The 19859-nt window shown below is 53.5% G+C and overlaps 1 protein-coding gene across 1 annotated transcript; it reads right to left on the bottom strand.

Moving 5' to 3' along the window:
- Positions 1–2437: 2437 nt before the first annotated feature.
- Positions 2438–18310, bottom strand: LOC139230332 (zinc finger and BTB domain-containing protein 12-like). Its single transcript, XM_070862162.1, has 2 exons — positions 18249–18310; positions 2438–4310 (listed from the first exon to the last, which is right to left on the bottom strand). Exon 2 carries the CDS (start codon positions 4299–4301, stop codon positions 2904–2906), a length of 1398 nt encoding a protein of 465 aa, XP_070718263.1. The 5' UTR covers positions 4302–4310; positions 18249–18310; the 3' UTR covers positions 2438–2903.
- Positions 18311–19859: the final 1549 nt, after the last annotated feature.

Raw genomic sequence — 19859 nt, 5'->3', positions numbered from 1 at the left:
AAGCTAGATCACTTGTTAATTTTAAATCGGAGACTGACAGATTTTTATAAACCACAGGTATTGAGGGATATGGAGTGAGGTCGCAGATCAGCAGTGACCTCACAGAATGGCGGAACAGGCTCGAAGGGCTGAAAGGTCTCCTCTTCTTCCTGTGTTCCTATGAATACTGGCATATCCATCAGGGGGAAGCGAAGAGGGGGTACTTGCATCTGATGGCCCACCAGCCCCCTCACCCCCTCCCCGAGTGTAAAGGGAAGGTGGGGGTTTGTTAGCCTTGGCTAGGACCCACCTTGAGGATAATCAGAAGATAAAAATCACAAAGGAGACAACAGGAAAGCACTTTGGCTATTCTTCCCGAGTAAGTGCCACAAAAATATCGCAAGAGCATAAGAAGTAGGAGCGGGAGTGGGCCACACAGCCTCTCCAGCCTGCTCCACCACTCAATAAGATCATCGACCCTGTCAATCCCCCTCAGAATCTTGTATATTTCAATGAGATCACCTCTCATTCTTCTAAACTCCAGAATATAGGCCCAATCTACACAATCTCTCATCAGAAGGCAGCCCTCTCACCCCAGGAATCAATCTAGTGAACCTGTGTTGTCCCACCTCCAAGGCAAGTCTATCCTTCCTTCGATAAGGAGACCCAAACTGTGCACAGTACTCCAGGTGTGGTCTCACCAAGGCCCCGTACAATTGTAGCAAGACTTCCTTGCTCTTATACTCCAAACCCCTTGTAATTAAGGACAACAGGCTATTTGTCTTATTGCTTGCTGTACCTGCATACTAGCTTTGTGTTTCTTGCACCAGGACACTCAAATCTCTCTGAACACCAACATTTAAAAGTTGCTCACCATTTAAAAAATATTCTGTTTCGATTTTTCCCACCAAAGTGAATAACCTCACCTTTCCCGACATTATACTCCATCTGCCTCCTTCCTGCCCACTCACTAAGTCTATCTATATCCCTTTGCAAACGCCTTGTTCTACTCACAGCTTACTGACCCACCTAGCTTTTATCACCAGCAAACTTGGATACATTACACTCGGTCCCTTCATCTAGGTCATTAATATAGATTGTAAATAGCTGAGGTCCCAGCACTGATCCCTGCGGGACCTCATTGTTACAGCCTGCCAACCTGAAAAAGATCCGTTTATTCCTACTCTCTGTTTTCTGTCTGTTAACCAATCCTCGATTCATGCTAATACATTACTTCCAATCCCATGATCACTTATCTTGTGTAATAACCTTTTATGTGGCACCTTATCAAATGCTTTTTGGAAATCAAAATATACTACATCCATTAGTTCCCCTTTGATGTCAATTCCCCCGTTTTCTCTCAGCCTCCTTTCTTGAATAGCGCTGTTACATAAGAACATAAGAATTAGGAACAGGAGTAGGCCATCTAGCCCCTCGAGCCTGCTCCGCCATTCAACAAGATCATGGCTGATCTGGCCGTGGACTCAGCTCCACTTACCCGCCCGCTCCCCGTAACCCTTAATTCCCTTATTGGTTAAAAATCTATCTATCTGTGACTTGAATACATTCAATGAGCTAGCCTCAACTGCTTCCTTGGGCAGAGAATTCCACAGATTCACAATCCTCTGGGAGAAGAAATTCCTTCTCAACTCAGTTTTAAATTGGCTCTCCCGTATTTTGAGGCTGTGCCCCCTAGTTCTAGTCTCCCCGACCAGTGGAAACAACCTCTCTGCCTCTATCTTGTCTATCCCTTTCATTATTTTAAATGTTTCTATAAGATCACCCCTCATCCTTCTGAACTCCAACGAGTAAAGACCCAGTCTACTCAATTACAGTTACATTTGCGACCTTCCAATCCACCGTAATAACCTTATCGAATGCTTTCTGGAAATCCAAATATACTACATCCATTGGTTCCTCTTTATCTACCTTCCTAGTTACATCCTCAAATCACTCTAATAAATTTGTTAAACATGATTTCCCATTCATAAAGCCAAGTTCACTCTGCCTATTCATGTTATGATTATCTAAGTGCCCCGATACCACTTCCTTAACAATGGATTCCAACATTTTCCCGACGAATGATGTCAGGTTAACTGTCCTGCAGTTCCCCCGTTTTCTCTCTCAGCCTCCTTTCTTGAATAGCACTGTTACATGTGCTCCCTTCCGATCCGCTGTAATAACCTAATCGAATGCCTTCTGGAAATCCAAATATACCACATCCACTGGTTCCCCTTTATCTACCCTCCGAGTTACATCCTCATAACACTCTCATAAAACGCATGTGCGTGAGTGCGCGCGTGCAACTTCTGAGTCAGGACCTGCCCAAGCGGCGGACAACATGAAATAAAACCCCCACCCCTCTCCCCCCCCCCCCCCCCACCAGCCCGAGGGGCAACGATTCATTCCGACACTTCACAGCGCGCAGCAAAAAGTTTAAAAAAAAAATGATTTGCACTTTATGCCTTTGAAAATCACAAATTATTATTTTTTTTTTTGAAAGAATAAAAATATAGATTACACAAAGAGGGCGGTCCCCGGCACGCAAAGACATCCGAAGAGAAAAATAGTGGGGCAGCGTAGTAGGGGGAGGGGGAGGAGGAGGAGGAGGAGGAGGCTGGCGAGTCGGTTAAAAAACTGAAGGAGGCGGGGTCGAGGCCGGAGGAGGTGCGGTAAACCACGGAAAGGGGTTCGAGGCCAGACATCCGTAGACCGAGACTTTTTGACCGCGGGAGGCGTCCGTTGGCCTTTTGGCCGCGGGGAGGGGGTGGGGGGGGGGGGGGAAAGGAATGTCGCGGTGTTAGTTTGGCTGGGGAAGTTTTCTACAAACGGTGCTGCGTTTGAGAGGGGCGGTGAGAGGGGGCAACAGTGGTGGGTGGGAGGGAGGGAGGGAGGGAGGGAGGGCGGTTGGGACAATCGACGGCCTAAGGCACCACCAGGCTGATCTCGGCCGGCTTGCCGTCGGCGTTGCGGGTGGTGGCCTTGCCGTGCTGGTCTCGCAGGTGGACCCGCAGGGTGCTGTAGTGGGTGAAGCGCATGTCGCAGAATCCGCAACAGTGGGGGGAGGCCCCGTTGTGCACGTTCATGTGGTCCTTGAGCGAGCGCTTCTGGGTGAAGGTACGCCCGCAGACGGCGCAGCAGTAGGGCTTGAAGCCGGTGTGCACGTTGATGTGCTGGGTCAGCCGGGCGTTCTTCTTGAAGACCTTGCCGCACAGCAGGCACATGTAGAGCTTGTGCACCACCATGTGGGCGGCCAGGTGCTCGCGGTGCTGGAAGGGGGCCCCGCAGGCCGGGCACAGGGCGGGGCCCCCGGGCTCACCCGCCTCCCCCGCCTCCTTGGCGGGGCGGCCCAGGAGGGAGGAGGGCGACGGCGGCGGGGGCTGGTGCTGGTGCTGCTCCTCGGCCAGCCGGTAAAAGCTGCCGGAGAAGCCCACGGCGCTGCGGCAATCCTCGCTGGCCGAGCTCTCGTAGTCGTCCTCCTGGAAGTCGTCGGAGATCATCACCTCCGACATGTCGTAGGGCGCCGCGCTGTCGGGGTACTCCGCCCCCGAGCCCCCGGTGGAGTGGATGCGGGGGTCGGCCTCCAGCCCGTTGAGCGCCGCCGCCGCCTCCGCCGCCCCGCCCGCCTTGCCGGCCTCCCGGGGGGCTCGACGGCCCGCCGGCCCCCCGGGTCCCATGCAGTCCGCCAGCGACTCCACCTTGCGGATGCAGATGTCCTCGGCCCCCGCCCCGCCCCCGAAGTCCGGCCGCCCCGGCGGCGCCTCCGTCTCCAGCTTCACCCCGGCCTCGTCCGTCGGCGCGCAGGCAGCCGGGCCTGCCGCGGTCGCCATTGTCGTTGTCGCCGCCGCCGCTTCCTCCTCCGCCCAGGGCTCCGGCGCCCGCTCGGAGGAGGTGGCGATCTGCGGGGTGCCCGGGCGCCCCTCCCCGCCCGCCACGGGAGGCCCGATGCGCGGCGAGAGCGACTGCCGGCACTTCTCGACCACGTGCTCCATCTGCAGGCAGCTGGCGGCCGTCAGGTAGTCGAGGATGTCGCGGAAGGGGAACTCCAGCGCCCCGGTGTAGCAGGACAGCAGCAGGCGCCGCACGATCTGGGCCCCCGTCATGGGGAAGACCTGCACCTCCTGGGAGGGGTTCATGTGGAACTGGTCGCGCAGGAAGGGGGAGCAGGCGGCCAGCACCACCCGGTGGCCCGGGAATCGCAGCCGCTCCGCCACGATGGTCACGTCGCAGAAGCGCTCCTCCAGCCGCAGCTGGTTCATCCTCTTCAGCACGCTGACCTCATGGTTGGGGAACTGGAACCGTACCACGTCGTCCGACGCCATGACCGTCAGCTGCATCGGGGGGTGGGGGGGGGGTGGGGGGGGGGGGAAGGGAGGGGGGGGGGGGGGGGAACGGAAACAGAGAGGTACGTCAGTCGGCAAGAAAAAGACTCGCATTCACTTGTTTTTTTTTTTATCCGTTCGCGAGATGTCAGGTTGGCAACCAGTAACTAGTGGGGTGCCGCAGGGAGCAGTGCTGGGGCCTCAACTATTTACAATCTATATTAACGACTTGGAAGAAGGGACCGAGTGTAACGTAGCCAATTTTGCTGACGATACAAAGATGGGAGGAAAAGCAATGTGTGAGGAGGACACAAAAAAGTGTGAGGAGGACACAAAAAAATCTGCAAAAGGACATAGACAGGCTAAGTGAGTGGGCAAAGATTTTTCAGATGGAGTATAATGTTGGAAAGTGTGAGGTCATGCACTTTGGCAGAAAAAAAAATCAAAGAGCAAGTTGTTATGTAAATGGAGAAAGATTGCAAAGTGCCGCAGTACAGCGGGACCTGGGGGTACTTGTGTATGAAACACAAAAGGATAGTATGCAGGTACAGCAAGTGATCAGGAAGGCCAATGGAATCTTGGCCTTTATTGCAAAGGGGATGGAGTATAAAAGCAGGGAAGCCTTGCTACAGTTATACAGGGTATTGGTGAGGCCACACCTGGAATACTGCGTGCAGTTTTGGTTTCCATATTTACAAAAGGATATACTTGCTTTTGAGGCAGTTCAGAGAAGGTTCACTCGGTTGATTCCGGGGATGAGGGGAGTTGACTTATGAGGAAAGGTTGAGGAGGTTGGGCCTCTACTCATTGGAATTCAGCAGAATGAGAGGTGATCTTATCGAAAGATTATGAGGGGGGTGACAAGGTGGATGCAGAGAGGATGTTTCCACTGATGGGGGAGACTAGAACTAGGGGGCATAATCTTAGAATAAGGGGCCGCCCATTTAAAACTGAGATGAGGAGGAATTGCTTCTCTCAGAGGGTTGTAAATCTGTGGAATTCGCTGCCTCAGAGAGCTGTGGAAGCCGGGACATTGAATAAATTTAAGACAGAAATAGACAGTTTCTTAACTGATAAGGGAATAAGGGGTTATAGGGAGCGGGCAGGGAAGTGGAGCTGAGTCCATGATCGGATCAGCCATGATCGTATTAAATGGCGGAGCAGGCTCGAGGGGTAGTATGGCCGACTCCTGCTCCTATTTCTTATGTTCTTATGTCGTTTATCGCCAATTCCTAATTGCCCCGTGAGAAAGTCGCGGTGAGCCCGAGTGCCACTGACTTGAGCACAAGAATCTAGTTTGACTCTCCCAGTGCAGTGCTGAGGGAGTGCCGCACTGTCGGAGGGGCAGTGCTGAGGGAGTGCCGCACTATTGGAGGGGCAGTACTGAGGGAGGGCCGCACTGTCGGAGGGTCAGTGCTGAGGGAGTGCCGCACTGTCGGAGGGGCAGTACTGAGGGAGTGCCGCACTGTCGGAGGGGCAGTACTGAGGGAGTGCCGCACTGTCGGAGGGGCGGTACTGAGGGAGAGCCGCACTGTCGGAGGGGCAGTACTGAGGGAGCGCCGCACTGTCGGAGGGGCAGTACTGAGGGAGAGCCGCACTGTCGGAGGGGCAGTACTGAGGGAGCGCCGCACTGTCGGAGGGGCAGTACTGAGGGAGAGCCGCACTGTCGGAGGGGCAGTACTGAGGGAGCGCCGCACTGTTGGAGGGGCAGTACTGAGGGAGAGCCGCACTGTCGGAGGGGCAGTACTGAGGGAGTGCCGCACTGTCGGAGGGGCAGTGCTGAGGGAGCGCTGCACTGCGCTGTCGGAGGGGCAGTACTGAGGGAGTGCCGCACTGTCGGAGGGGCAGTACTGAGGGAGTGTCACACTGTCGGAAGGGCAGTACTGAGGGAGCGCCGCACTGTCAGAGGGGCAGTACTGAGGGAGCACCACACTGTCGGAGGGGCAGTACTGAGGGAGTGCCGCACTGTCGGAGGGGCAGTATTGAGGGAGTGTCACACTGTCAGAGGGACAGTACCGAGAGAGCGCCGCACTGTCGGAGGCGCAGTACTGAGGGAGTGTCACACTGTCGGAGGGGCAGTACTGAGGGAGTGTAACACTGTCGGAGGGGCAGTACCGAGGGAGCGCCGCACTGTCAGAGGGGCAGTACTGAGGGAGCGCCGCACTGTCGGAGGGACAGCACTGAGGGAGTGCCGCACTGTCGGAGGGGCAGTACTGAGGGAGTGTCACACTGTCGGAGGGGCAGTACTGAGGGAGTGTCACACTGTCGGAGGGGCAGTACTGAGGGAGCACCGCACTGTCGGAGGGGCAGTACTGAGGGAACGCTGCACTGTCGGACGGGCAGCACTGAGGGAGTGCCGCACTGTCAGAGGGGCAGTACTGAGGGAGTGTCACACTGTCGGAGGGGCAGTACTGAGGGAGCACCGCACTGTCGGAGGGGCAGTACTGAGGGAACGCTGCACTGTCGGACGGGCAGCACTGAGGGAGTGCCGCACTGTCGGAGGGGCAGTACTGAGGGAGTGTCACACTGTCGGAGGGGCAGTACTGAGGGAGCACCGCACTGTCGGAGGGGCAGTACTGAGGGAACGCTGCACTGTCGGACGGGCAGCACTGAGGGAGTGCCGCACTGTCGGAGGGGCAGTACTGAGGGAGTGTCACACTGTCGGAGGGGCAGTACTGAGGGAGCACCGCACTGTCGGAGGGGCAGTACTGAGGGAACGCTGCACTGTCGGACGGGCAGCACTGAGGGAGTGCCGCACTGTCGGAGGGGCAGTACTGAGGGAGTGTCACACTGTCGGAGGGGCAGTACTGAGGGAGCACCGCACTGTCGGAGGGGCAGTACTGAGGGAACGCTGCACTGTCGGACGGGCAGCACTGAGGGAGTGCCGCACTGTCGGAGGGGCAGTACTGAGGGAGTGTCACACTGTCGGAGGGGCAGTACTGAGGGAGCACCGCACTGTCGGAGGGGCAGTACTGAGGGAACGCTGCACTGTCGGACGGGCAGCACTGAGGGAGTGCCGCACTGTCGGAGGGGCAGTACTGAGGGAGTGTCACACTGTCGGAGGGGCAGTACTGAGGGAGCACCGCACTGTCGGAGGGGCAGTACTGAGGGAACGCTGCACTGTCGGACGGGCAGCACTGAGGGAGCGCCGTACTGCGCTGTCGGAGGGGCAGGACTGAGGGAACGCTGCACTGTCTGAGGGACAGTACTGAAGGAGTGCCACACTGTCGGATGAGACATTAAACCGATGTCCCTGCTCTCTCAGGTGACCATAGAAGATCCCATGACACTATTTTGAAGATGATCAGGGGAGTTATCGCCGGTGTCCTGGGCCAATCAACGTAACAAAAAAACAGATTATCTGGGTCATTATCACATTGCTGTTTGTGGGAGCTTGCTGTGCGCAAATTGGCTGCTGCGTTTCCCACATTACAACAGTGACTGCACTCAAAGTACTTCATTGGCTATAAAGCGTTTTGAGACGTCCGGTGGTTGTGAAAGGCGCGATATAAATGCAAGTCTTTCTTTTTTTCTTGAACCGCTGCAGTCCGTGTGGTGAAGGTGCTCCCACAGTGCTGTTCGGGAGGGAGTTCCAGGATTGTGACCCAGCGACAATGGAGGAACGGCCGATATATTTCCAAGTCGGGATGATGTGTGACTCGGAGGGGAACGTGGAGGAGGTGGTGTTCCCATGGACCTGCTGCCCTTGTCCTTCTAGGTGGTAGAGGTTGTGGTTTTGGGAGATGCTGCTGAAGAAGCCTTGGCGAGTTGCTGCAGTGCATCTTGTAGATGGTGCACACTGCAGCCAGGGGGCGCCGGTGGTGGAGGGAGTGAGTGTTGAAGGTGGTGGATGGGGAGCCAATCAAGCGGCTGCTTTATCCTGCTATAATCAGCACCTTTCACGACCACCGGACGTCCCAAAGCGCTTTACAGCCAATGAAGTACTTTTTGAAGGGCAGGCACTGTTGCAACACGGCAGGCATTGCGCGCACAGCAAGCTCCCACAAACAGCAATGTGATCAGGACCAGATAATCCGTTGATTGCATTTCGGCAGCCTCCAAAAATGTGTTTTGTTCCAATTGCAGTGGGCATTGGCTGGCAAGGTTGGCATTCAGTGCCCGTCCCTGCTTGCCCTTGAGGTGGTGGTGGTGACAGGTTCGAGGGGCTGAATGGCCTACTCCTGTTCCTATCCCGCACGATTTTCCCCGACAGTGCAGTACGGCGCTCCCTCAGTACTGCCCCTCTGACAGCGCAGTACGCAGAGAGCTAGGACCTCAAAAGTAGTAATCTTAGGATTGCTACCAGTGCCACGTGCTAGTCAAGAGTAGGAATCGCAGGATAGCTCAGATGAATACGTGGCTTGAGGAGTGGTGCAGGAGGGAGGGATTCAAATTCCTGGGACATTGGAACCGGTTCTGAGGGAGGTGGGACCAGTACAAACCGGACGGTCTGCACCTGGGCAGGACCGGAACCGATATCCTAGGGGGGAGTGTTTGCTAGTGCTGTTGAGATGGGGTTAAACTAATATGGCAGGGGGATGGGAATCTATGCAGGGAGACAGAGGGAAGTAGAATGGGGGCAGAAACAAAAGATAGAAAGAAGAAAAGTAAAAGTGGAGGGCAGAGAAACCCAAGGCAAAAAGCAAAAAGGGCCACATTACAGCAAAATTCTCAAGAGACAAAGTGTGTAAAAAAGACAAGCCTGATGGCTCTGTACCTCAATGCGAGGAGTATTCGGAATAAGGTGGACGAATTAACTACGCAGACAGCAGTTAACAGGTATGATGTAATTGGCATCACGGAGACATGGCTCCAGGGTGACCAAGGCTGGGAACTCAACATCCAGGGGTATTCAACAAGGGAAGGATAGGCAGAGAGGAAAAGGAGGCGGGGTGGCGTTGCTGGTTAAAGAGAAAATTAATGCAATAGAAAGGAAGGACATTAGCCTGGATGATGTGGAATCGGTATGGGTGGAGCTATGGAAGACCAAAGGGCAGAAAACGCTGGTGGGAGTTGTGTACAGACCACCAAACAGTAGTAGTGAGGTTGGGGACAGCAACAAACAAGAAATTAGGGATGCGTGCAATAAAGGTACAGCAATTATCATGGGCTACTTTAATCTACATATTGATTGGGCGAACAAAACTGGTAGCAATGCGGTGGAGGAGGATTTCCGGGAGTGAATTAGGGATGGTTTTCTAGACCACTATGTCGAGGAACCAACTAGAGGGCTGGCCATCCTAGACTGGGTGATGTGTAATGAGAAGGGACTAATTAGTAATCTTGTTGTGCGAGGCCCCTTGGGGAAGAGTGACCATAATATGGTAGAATTCTTTATTGAAATGGAGAGCGACACAGTTAATTCAGAGACTAGGGTCCTGAACTTAAGGAAAGGTAACTTCGATGGTATGAGATGTGAATTGGCTAGAATAGACTGGCGAGTGATACTTAAAGGGTTGACGGTGGATAGGTAATGGCAGACATTTAAAGATCACATGGATGAACTTCAGCAATTGTACAACCCTGTCTGGAGTAAAAATAAAACTGGGAAGGTGGCTCAACCGTGGCTAACAAGGGAAATTAAGGATAGTGTTAAATCCAAGGAAGAGGCTTATAAATTGCCCAGAAAAAGCAACAAACCTGAGGACTGGGAGAAATTTATAATTCAGCAGAGGAGGACAAAGGGTTAATAAGGAGGGGGAAAATAGAGTATGAGAGGAAGCTTGCTGGGAACATAAAAACTGACTGCAAAAGCTTCTATAGATATGTGAAGAGAAAAAGATTAGTGAAGACAAACGTAGGTCCCTTGCAGTCAGATTCAGGTGAATTTATAATGGGGAACAAGGAAATGGCAGACCAGTTAAACAAATACTTTGGTTCTGTCTTCACGAAGGAAGACACAAATAATCTTCTGGAAATACTAGGGGACCGAGGGTCCAGTGAGAAGGAGGAACTGAAGGAAATCCTTATAAAACGGGAAATTATGTTGGGGAAATTGATGGGATTGAAGACCGATAAATCCTCGGGGCCTGATAGTCTGCATCCCAGAGTACTTAAGGAAGTGGCCCTAGAAATAGTAGATGCATTGGTGATCATTTTCCAACAGTCTATCGACTCTGGATCAGTTCCTATGGACTGGAGGGTAGCTAATGTAACCTCACTTTTTAAAAAAGGAAGGAGAGAGAAAACGGGTAATTATAGACCGGTTAGCCTGACATCAGTAGTGGGGAAAATGTTGGAATCAATTATTAAAGATGAAATAGCAGCGTTTTTGGAAAGCAGTGACAGGATCAGTCCAAGTCAGCATGGATTTATGAAAGGGAAATCATGCTTGACAAATCTTCTAGAATTTTGAGGATGTAACTAGTCGAGTGGACAAGGGAGAACCAGTGGATGTGGTGTATTTGGACTTTCAAAAGGCTTTTGACAAGGTCCCACATAAGAGATTGTGTGCAAAATTAAAGCACATGGTATTGGGGGTAATGTACTGACGTGGATAGAGAACTGGTTGGCAGACAGGAAGCAGAGTCGGGATAAACTGGTCCTTTTCAGAATGGCAGGCAGTGACCAGTGAGGTGCCGCAGGGCTCAGTGCTGGGACCCCAGCTATTTACAATATACATTAATGATCTAGATGAAGGAATTGAGTGTAATATCTCCAAGTTTGCAGATGACACTAAACTGGGTGGCGGTGTGAGCTGTGAGGAGGATGCTAAGAGGCTGCAGGGTGATTTGGACAGGTTAGGTGAGTGGGCAAATGCATGGCAGATGCAGTATAATGTGGATAAATGTGAGGTTATCCACTTTGGGGGCAAAAAGACGAAGGCAAAATATTATCTGAATGGCGGCAGATTAGGAAAAGGGGAGGTACAACGAGTCCTGGGTGTCATGGTTCATCAGTCCTTGAAGTTTGGCATACAGGTACAGCAGGCGGTGAAGAAGGCAAATGGTATGTTGGCCTTCATAGCTAGGGGATTTGAGTATAGGAGCAGGGAGGTCTTACTGCAGTTGTACAGGGCCTTAGTGATGCCTCACCTGGAATACTGTGTTCAGTTTTGGTCTCCTAATCTGAGGAAGGACGTTCTTGCTATTGAGGGAGTGCTGCGCAGGTTCACCAGACTGATTCCCGGGATGCCTGGTCTGACATGTGAGGAGAGACTGGATCGACTGGGCCTGCATTCACTGGAGTTTAGAAGAATGAGAGGGGATCTCACAGAAACATATAAAATTCTGACGGGACTGGAAAGGTTAGATGCAGGAAGAATGTTCCTGATGTTGGGGAAGTCCAGAACCAGGGAACACAGTCTAAGGATAAGGGGTAAGCCATTTAGGATCGAGATGAGGAGAAACTTCTTCACTCAGAGAGTTGTTAAACTGTGGAATTCCCTGCCGCAGAGAGTTGTTGATGTTAGTTCATTGGATATATTCAAGAGGGAGTTAGATATGGCTCTTACGGCTAAAGGGATGAAGGGGTATGGAGAGAAAGCAGGAAAGGGGTACTGAGGTGAATGATCAGCCATGATCTTATTCAATGGTGGTGCAGGCTCGAAGGGCCGAATGGCCTACTCCTGCATCTATTTTCTATGTTTCTATAACGCCTGGGACATTTCCATCAATAAACTCAGCTCCACTTCCCTGCCCGCTCCCCATAACCCTTGTTACCTTATGGGTCAAGGAATTGTCTATCTCTGTCTTAAATTTGTTCAATGTCCCGGCTTCCACAGCTCTCTGAGGCAGTGAATTCCACAGATTTACAATCCTCTGAGAGAAGAAATTCCTCCTCATCTCAGTTTTAAATGGGCGGCCCCTTATTCTAAGACCATGCCCCCTAGGTCTAGTCTCCCCCATCAGTGGAAACATCCTCTCTGCATCCACCTTGTCAAGCCCCCTCATAAACTTTCGATAAGATCACCTCTCATTGTTCTGAATTCCAATGAGTAGAGGCCCAACCTACTCAACCTTTCCTCATAAGTCAACCCCCTCATCTCTGGAATCAACCGAGTGAACCTTCTCTGAACTGCCTCCAAAGCAAGTATATCCTTTCGTAAATATGGAAACCAAAACTGCACGCAGTATTCCAGGTGTGGCCTCACCAATACCCTGTATAACTGTAGCAAGAATTCCCTGCTTTTATACTCCATCCATCCCCTTTGCAATAAAGGCCAAGATACCATTGGCCTTCCTGATCACTTGCTGTACCTGCATATTAACCTTTTGTGTTTCATGTACAAGTACCCGCAGGTCCCGCTGTACTGCAGCACTTTGCAATCTTTCTCCATTTAGATAATAACTTGCTCTTTGATTTTTTTCTGCCAAAGTGCATGACCTCACACTTTCCAACATTATTCTCCATCTGCCAAATTTTTGCCCACTGAAATTTTCTTCTTGTTAAGCAGAAAGCCCAGTATGTTTTTTGTTTTGTCATACTTGGTGCTGAGTCTCACGGAAGGAACGCTCTCGGTTATTTTCACCACTTGCATTTAAATAGTGCCTTTAACGTAATATAGGCGCTTCACAGGAACAATTATCAGACAAGGTTTGACACCGAATCACATAAGGAGATATTCGGGCCAGGTGACCAAAAGATCGGTCAAAGAGGGAGGTTTTAAGGAGCGTCTTGAAGGAGGAAAGTGAGGTGGAGAGGTTTAGGGAGGGAGTTCCAGAGCTTGGGGCCCAGGCAGCTGAAGCCGGCCACCGATGGTGGAACGATTATCATCAGGGATGGTCAGGAGGGCAGAATTAGAGGAGCGCAGACATCTCGGGGGGGGTTGTGGGGCTGGAGGGGATTACAGAGACAGGGAGGGGGCGAGGGCCATTGTTGCAGTATGCGCAGAACCCCACGGATTTATAGATAAACCCTTATTAAAAACTGGACACGCTGTTTCGGACGGAAGCAATGGGGAAACACCAGCTTGAATTCACATGGTAACGGACTGTGCTTGGGAACAACGGCCCGAGAGCCACACTCCCAAGGCATAGATAGAGAGGTTCGGCAATTGCTGTTTCGAACTTGCTCTTTGATTTTTTTTCTGCTGAAGGGCATGACCTCACACTTTTCAACATTATGTACACACCGTTTGTACTGTATGCGAGTGGGGTGGTTTCATCAACCGTAATAAACACTGTACGGGTGAGCCTGAAAACGCTGCCCTGTGTTCAAATCTGTCCTCGGTTATCCCTGCCGTCCAGCACTTGTAGTTTGCGTGCTGGGTAAGGGGAGGGGGGGGAAGCGCTTACAGAACTTTCAGAAGGCTTTCGACAAGGTCCCACACAAGAGATTAATGTGCAAGGTTAGAGCACATGGGATTGGGGGTAGTGTGCTGACGTGGATTGAGAACTGGTTGTCAGACAGGAAGCAAAGAGTAGGAGTAAATGGGGACTTTTCAGAATGGCAGGCAGTGACTAGTGGGGTACCGCAAGGTTCTGTGCTGGGGCCCCAGCTGTTTACATTGTACATTAATGATTTAGACGAGGGGATTAAATGTAGTATCTCCAAATTTGCGGATGACACTAAGTTGGGTGGCAGTGTGAATTGCGAGGAGGATGCTATGAGGCTGCAGAGCGACTTGGATAGGTTAGGTGAGTGGGCAAATGCATGGCAGATGAAGTATAATGTGGATAAAGGTGAGGTTATCCACTTTGGTGGTAAAAACAGAGAGACAGACTATTATCTGAATGGTGACAGATTAGGAAAAGGGAAGGTGCAACGAGACCTGGGTGTCATGGTACATCAGTCATTGAAGGTTGGCATGCAGGTACAGCAGGCGGTTAAGAAAGCAAATGGCATGTTGGCCTTCATAGCGAGGGGATTTGAGTACAGGAGCAGGGAGGTGTTGCTACAGTTGTACAGGGCCTTGGTGAGGCCACACCTGGAGTATTGTGTACAGTTTTGGTCTCCTAACTTGAGAAAGGACATTCTTGCGATTGAGGGAGTGCAGCGAAGGTTCACCAGACTGATTCCCGGGATGGTGGGACTGACCCCTATCAAGAAAGACTGGATCAACTGGGCTTGTATTCACTGGAGTTCAGAAGAATGAGAGGGGACCTCATAGAAACGTTTAAAATTCTGATGGGTTTAGACAGGTTAGATGCAGGAAGAATGTTCCCAATGTTGGGGAAGTCCAGAACCAGGGGTCACAGTCTAAGAATAAGGGGTAAGCCATTTAGGACCGAGATAAGGACAAACTTCTTCACCCAGAGAGTGGTGAACCTGTGGAATTCTCCACCACAGAAAGTTGTTGAGGCCAATTCACTAAATATATTCAAAGGAGTTAGATGTAGTCCTTACTACAAGGGAAATCAAGGGGTATGGTGAGAAAGCAGGAATGGGGTACTGAAGTTGCATGTTCAGCCATGAACTCATTGAATGGCGGTGCAGGCTAGAAGGGCTGAATGGCCTACTCCTGCACCTATTTTCTATGTTTCTATGTTTCGAATAACCGGCGATTGTGGCGAGGCGTATTAGTTAGCGCAGAAAACCGGTTACAGATATTGGAGAGGTTTGAAAAGAAGGATGAGGAATTTTGAAATGGCAGCGTTGTTTAACCGGGAGCCCATGTAGGTCAGCGAGCGGTGTAAGGGTTTGGACGTCACCGTAACCAGGGTCGGTGATTGTAGCGCGGGCAGGTACAGCAGGAGCGCCGACTGAGAGTACGGGGTCCAGAAGAGCCGAGGGCCCAGGGGCAGCACGGGCCCAGCCCACACTGCGATATGTGAGCAGCACTGGGTCCGTGCAGCAGAGCAGGTCTCCAGCCGTCCTGGTTAACCCTTGCCACTGGATAAAGGCCGAGCTCTGTCAAGCCCCGTGTGGTGGCTGATGTGTGACGGTCACCACACGTTAAAACAATCCAGGCACAGGCATCTTCCACCCTTCAATTGGAGTTCAGGACTGGAATATCGGGCCCTCCATTGAAACACCTCATTGAACACATCCCTCTTTGGCGTGAACACATGTCATCCTCGTTTCGAGGGACCGCCTTGGAAGAGGGGTGAGCGGGACTTGGTGCGAGTCAGGACACGGGGACCAGCAGTTTAAAATTGGCGCCGAACTTTCAACGCGAGCTCAGCGGCCGGTCGCCCAATCCTGCCCCCACCCACCCACACCGCTGACCCCTCCCCACCCCCACCTCGAACCAGGCTACGCGGTGACTACTCCAACACGAGGCAGACAACCAGCTCGCTCTCCCGCAATCGCCCGCCCGCCCGCGCAGACCGACGCGTCCAACCGCAACCTCGCTCCGGTGCCCGTCTATACCCCCCCCCCCCCCGGGGGGGGATGGCTGATCCTGGGGGGGGGGGGGGAAACGGGGTTCTCCCACCCACGAGGAGAGGGCGGGCGCCCCGCTAAACGTCCGGTGTCAGCCCCACGCGGAAACCAGGTGGGGAGTCGGCGGGTGAGGCAGCACCCATGTTCCTGTCGTGGGTGGATGAGAGGGGGCACCTATATTCCTGCAGTGAGTGAGGGGAGGCACCCATATCCATTTAATGGGTGAGGGGCACCCATACCCCTGTAGTGAGGGGGGCACCCATATCTATTTAATGGGTGAGGGGCACCCATACCCCTGTAGTGAGGGGGGCACCCATATCTATTTAATGGGTGAGGGGCACCCATACCCCTGTAGTGAGGGGGGCACCCATATCCATTTAATGGGTGAGGGGCACCCATACCCCTGTAGTGAGGGGGGCACCCATATCCATTTAATGGGTGAGGGGCACCCATACCCCTGTAGTGAGGGGGGCACCCATATCCATTTAATGGGTGAGGGGGCACCCATATTCCTATAGTTAGTGAGGGGGCACCCATATTTATTTAATGGGTGGGGGACACCCATACACCTGTGGTGAGGGGGGCACCCATATTTCTGTAGTTAGTGAGGGGGGCACCCATATCCATTTAATGAGGGGGTCACCCATATTTTATAGTTAGTGAGGGGGCACCAACCCATATCCCTTTCGTGGGTGGGGGGGCATCCATATTTATTCACTGGGTGGGGGGGGGCCTATATTTATTCACTGGGTGGGGGGGGCCCTATATTTATTCACTGGGGGGGGGGGGCCCTATATTTATTCACTGGGAGGGGGGGGGGCCCTATATTTATTCACTGGGTGGGGGGGGGCCCTATATTTATTCACTGGGAGGGGGGCCTATATTTATTCACTGGGTGGGGGGGGGGCCCTATATTTATTCACTGGGTGGGGGGGGGCCCTATATTCACTGGGTGGGGGGGGCCCTATATTTATTCACTGGGTGGGGGGGGGCCCTATATTTATTCACTGGGTGGGGGGGGGTCCTATATTCACTGGGTGGGGGGGGGCCTATATTTATTCACTGGGTGGGGGGGGGGGCCCTATATTTATTCACTGGGTGGGGGGGGGGCCCTATATTCACTGGGTGGGGGGGGCCCTATATTTATTCACTGGGTGGGGGGGGGCCCTATATTCACTGGGTGGGGGGGGGCCCTATATTCACTGGGTGGGGGGGGGCCCTATATTTATTCACTGGGAGGGGGGGGGCCCTATATTTATTCACTGGGAGGGGGGCCTATATTTATTCACTGGGTGGGGGGGGGGCCCTATATTTATTCACTGGGTGGGGGGGGGCCCTATATTCACTGGGTGGGGGGGGGCCTATATTTATTCACTGGGTGGGGGGGGGCCCTATATTTATTCACTGGGTGGGGGGGGGCCCTATATTCACTGGGTGGGGGGGGCCCTATATTTATTCACTGGGTGGGGGGGGGGCCCTATATTTATTCACTGGGTGGGGGGGGGGGCCCTATATTTATTCACTGGGTGGGGGGGGGGGGCCCTATATTCACTGGGTGGGGGGGGGCCTATATTTATTCACTGGGTGGGGGGGGGCCCTATATTTATTCACTGGGTGGGGGGGGGGCCCTATATTCACTGGGTGGGGGGGGGCCCTATATTTATTCACTGGGTGGGGGGGGGCCCTATATTCACTGGGTGGGGGGGGCCCTATATTTATTCACTGGGTGGGGGGGGCCCTATATTTATTCACTGGGTGGGGGGGGGCCCTATATTCACTGGGTGGGGGGGGCCCTATATTTATTCACTGGGTGGGGGGGGGCCCTATATTCACTGGGTGGGGGGGGCCCTATATTTATTCACTGGGTGGGGGGGGGCCCTATATTCACTGGGTGGGGGGGGGCCTATATTTATTCACTGGGTGGGGGGGGGGCCCTATATTTATTCACTGGGTGGGGGGGGGGCCCTATATTCACTGGGTGGGGGGGGGCCCTATATTCACTGGGTGGGGGGGGGCCTATATTTATTCACTGGGTGGGGGGGGGGCCCTATATTTATTCACTGGGTGGGGGGGGGCCTATATTTATTCACTGGGTGGGGGGGGCCCTATATTTATTCACTGGGTGGGGGGGGGTCCTATATTCACTGGGTGGGGGGGGCCCTATATTTATTCACTGGGTGGGGGGGGGGCCCTATATTTATTCACTGGGTGGGGGGGGCCCTATATTTATTCACTGGGTGGGGGGGGGGCCCTATATTTATTCACTGGGTGGGGGGGGCCCTATATTCACTGGGTGGGGGGGGGCCTATATTTATTCACTGGGTGGGGGGGGCCCTATATTCACTGGGTGGGGGGGGGCCTATATTTATTCACTGGGTGGGGGGGGGCCCTATATTTATTCACTGGGTGGGGGGGGCCCTATATTCACTGGGTGGGGGGGGCCTATATTTATTCACTGGGTGGGGGGGGGGCCCTATATTTATTCACTGGGTGGGGGGGGGGGCCCTATATTCACTGGGTGGGGGGGGCCCTATATTCCGGTCTATTCCCGGGCTCTGGGCCCACACGCCCCCCCGGGGGCCCCGGGCCCCGGGCCCCGGGCCCCGGGCCCCGGGCCCCGGGCCCTCAGTCACTCCCCCCCCCGCTCTCCCTCTCCTCCGCCCCCCCCCCCCGGGCACTCACCGAGCGGCGGCTCCCGGCTCCGGCTCCGGCCTCCTGCTGCTGCTGGTGTTGGCCGACCGAAAGTCCCAGGCCCAGGCAACTCCCCGGCTCCCCACCCCCCCGGCCCTCCGGCCGACCAGCCGCAGCCCCGGAGTTGACAAATTTTGCCCAGGCTCTCAGAGGAGACAGACAGAGACAGAGAGAGAGACAGAGGTTCTCACTCACTGCCACTGGCTGATCCTCCTCTGGCACTGGCTGATTTCTCTGATGCTGGGTCCCCTTCCCTTCCTCCCTTCCTCCCTCTGGTGCTGCAACTGGATTCCTCACTCACCAGATCCCTCTGTCACTGAAATGCAGATTCCCCTGGCACTGTATCCCTCTGGTACTGGATTCCTCACTCACCAGATCCCTCTGTCACTGAAATGCAGATTCCCCTGGCACTGTATCCCTCTGGGACTGGATTCCTCACTCACCAGATCCCTCTGTCACTGAAATGCAGATTCCCTTGTCACTATATCCTTCTGGAACTGGGTTCCTCACTCACCAGATCCCTCTGTCACTGAAAGCAGATTCCTCAATCGAGACTCTGCCTCTATCACTTGGCCCCTCTGCAACTGGGTCCCACTGGGACTGGAACCCTCTATCTCAATTTATTTCTCACTGGATCCCTCTGGCACTCATTCCTCTGTCGCTGGATCCCGCTGTCACTCGATCCTCCTGTCAATCGATCCCTCTGCCTCTCCAGCACTGGATCCTCCTGACCCTGCATCCCTCTGGTAATGGATCCCTCTGGCAACACTTAAGTCCCCAAATCCACAAACACTAAACCTTCACCCAAATCCCCACCACTTTTGAAAATGGTAAAATTGTAAAATACCAGGATTTTTTTTATTAATGGGAAAGTTTTCATTGGTAAAAGCCCAGGCTGGGATACAGGACTCCCTGATACGTCCACCTCAGGAGCAGTGACAGCTCAGCGAATGGCACCCACCGCTCTCAGTCGTCAACTCGTGGGTTGGAACCCACTCCAGGATGTTGGCACATATTCTAGGCTCACACTCCATTACTCACACTCGTCCTGTTCAAATCCCTCCATGGCCTCGCCCCTCCCTATCTCTGTAACCTACTCCAGCCCCGTAACCCTCCCTATCTCTGTAACCTCCTCCAGCCCCTACACCCCTCCCTATCTCTGTAACCTCCTCCAGCCCCTACACCTCTCTCTATCTCTGTAACCTCCTCCAGCCCCACAACCCTCCCTATCTCTGTAACCTCCTCCAGCCCCACAACCCTCCCTATCTCTGTAACTTTCTCCAGCCCCACAACCCTCCCTATCTCTGTAACCTCCTCCAGCCCCACAACCCTCCCTATCTCTGTAACCTACAGCTCCTACACCCCTCCCTATCTCTGTAACCTCCTCCAGCCCCTACACCCCTCCCTATCTCTGTAACCTCCTCCAGCCCCTACACCCCTCCCTATCTCTGTAACCTCCTCCAGCCCCTACACTCCTCCCTATCTCTGTAACCTCCTCCAGCCCCTACACCCCTCCCTATCTCTGTAACCTCCTCCAGCCCCTACACTCCTCCCTATCTCTGTAACCTCCTCCAGCCCCTACACCCCTCCCTATCTCTGTAA

This window comes from Pristiophorus japonicus, chromosome 19, assembly GCF_044704955.1.
Source record: "Pristiophorus japonicus isolate sPriJap1 chromosome 19, sPriJap1.hap1, whole genome shotgun sequence".
NCBI lineage: Eukaryota > Metazoa > Chordata > Chondrichthyes > Pristiophoridae > Pristiophorus > Pristiophorus japonicus.
The sequence above is the reverse complement of the archived record's forward strand: the minus strand, read 5'-3'. Positions and strand labels throughout refer to the sequence as shown.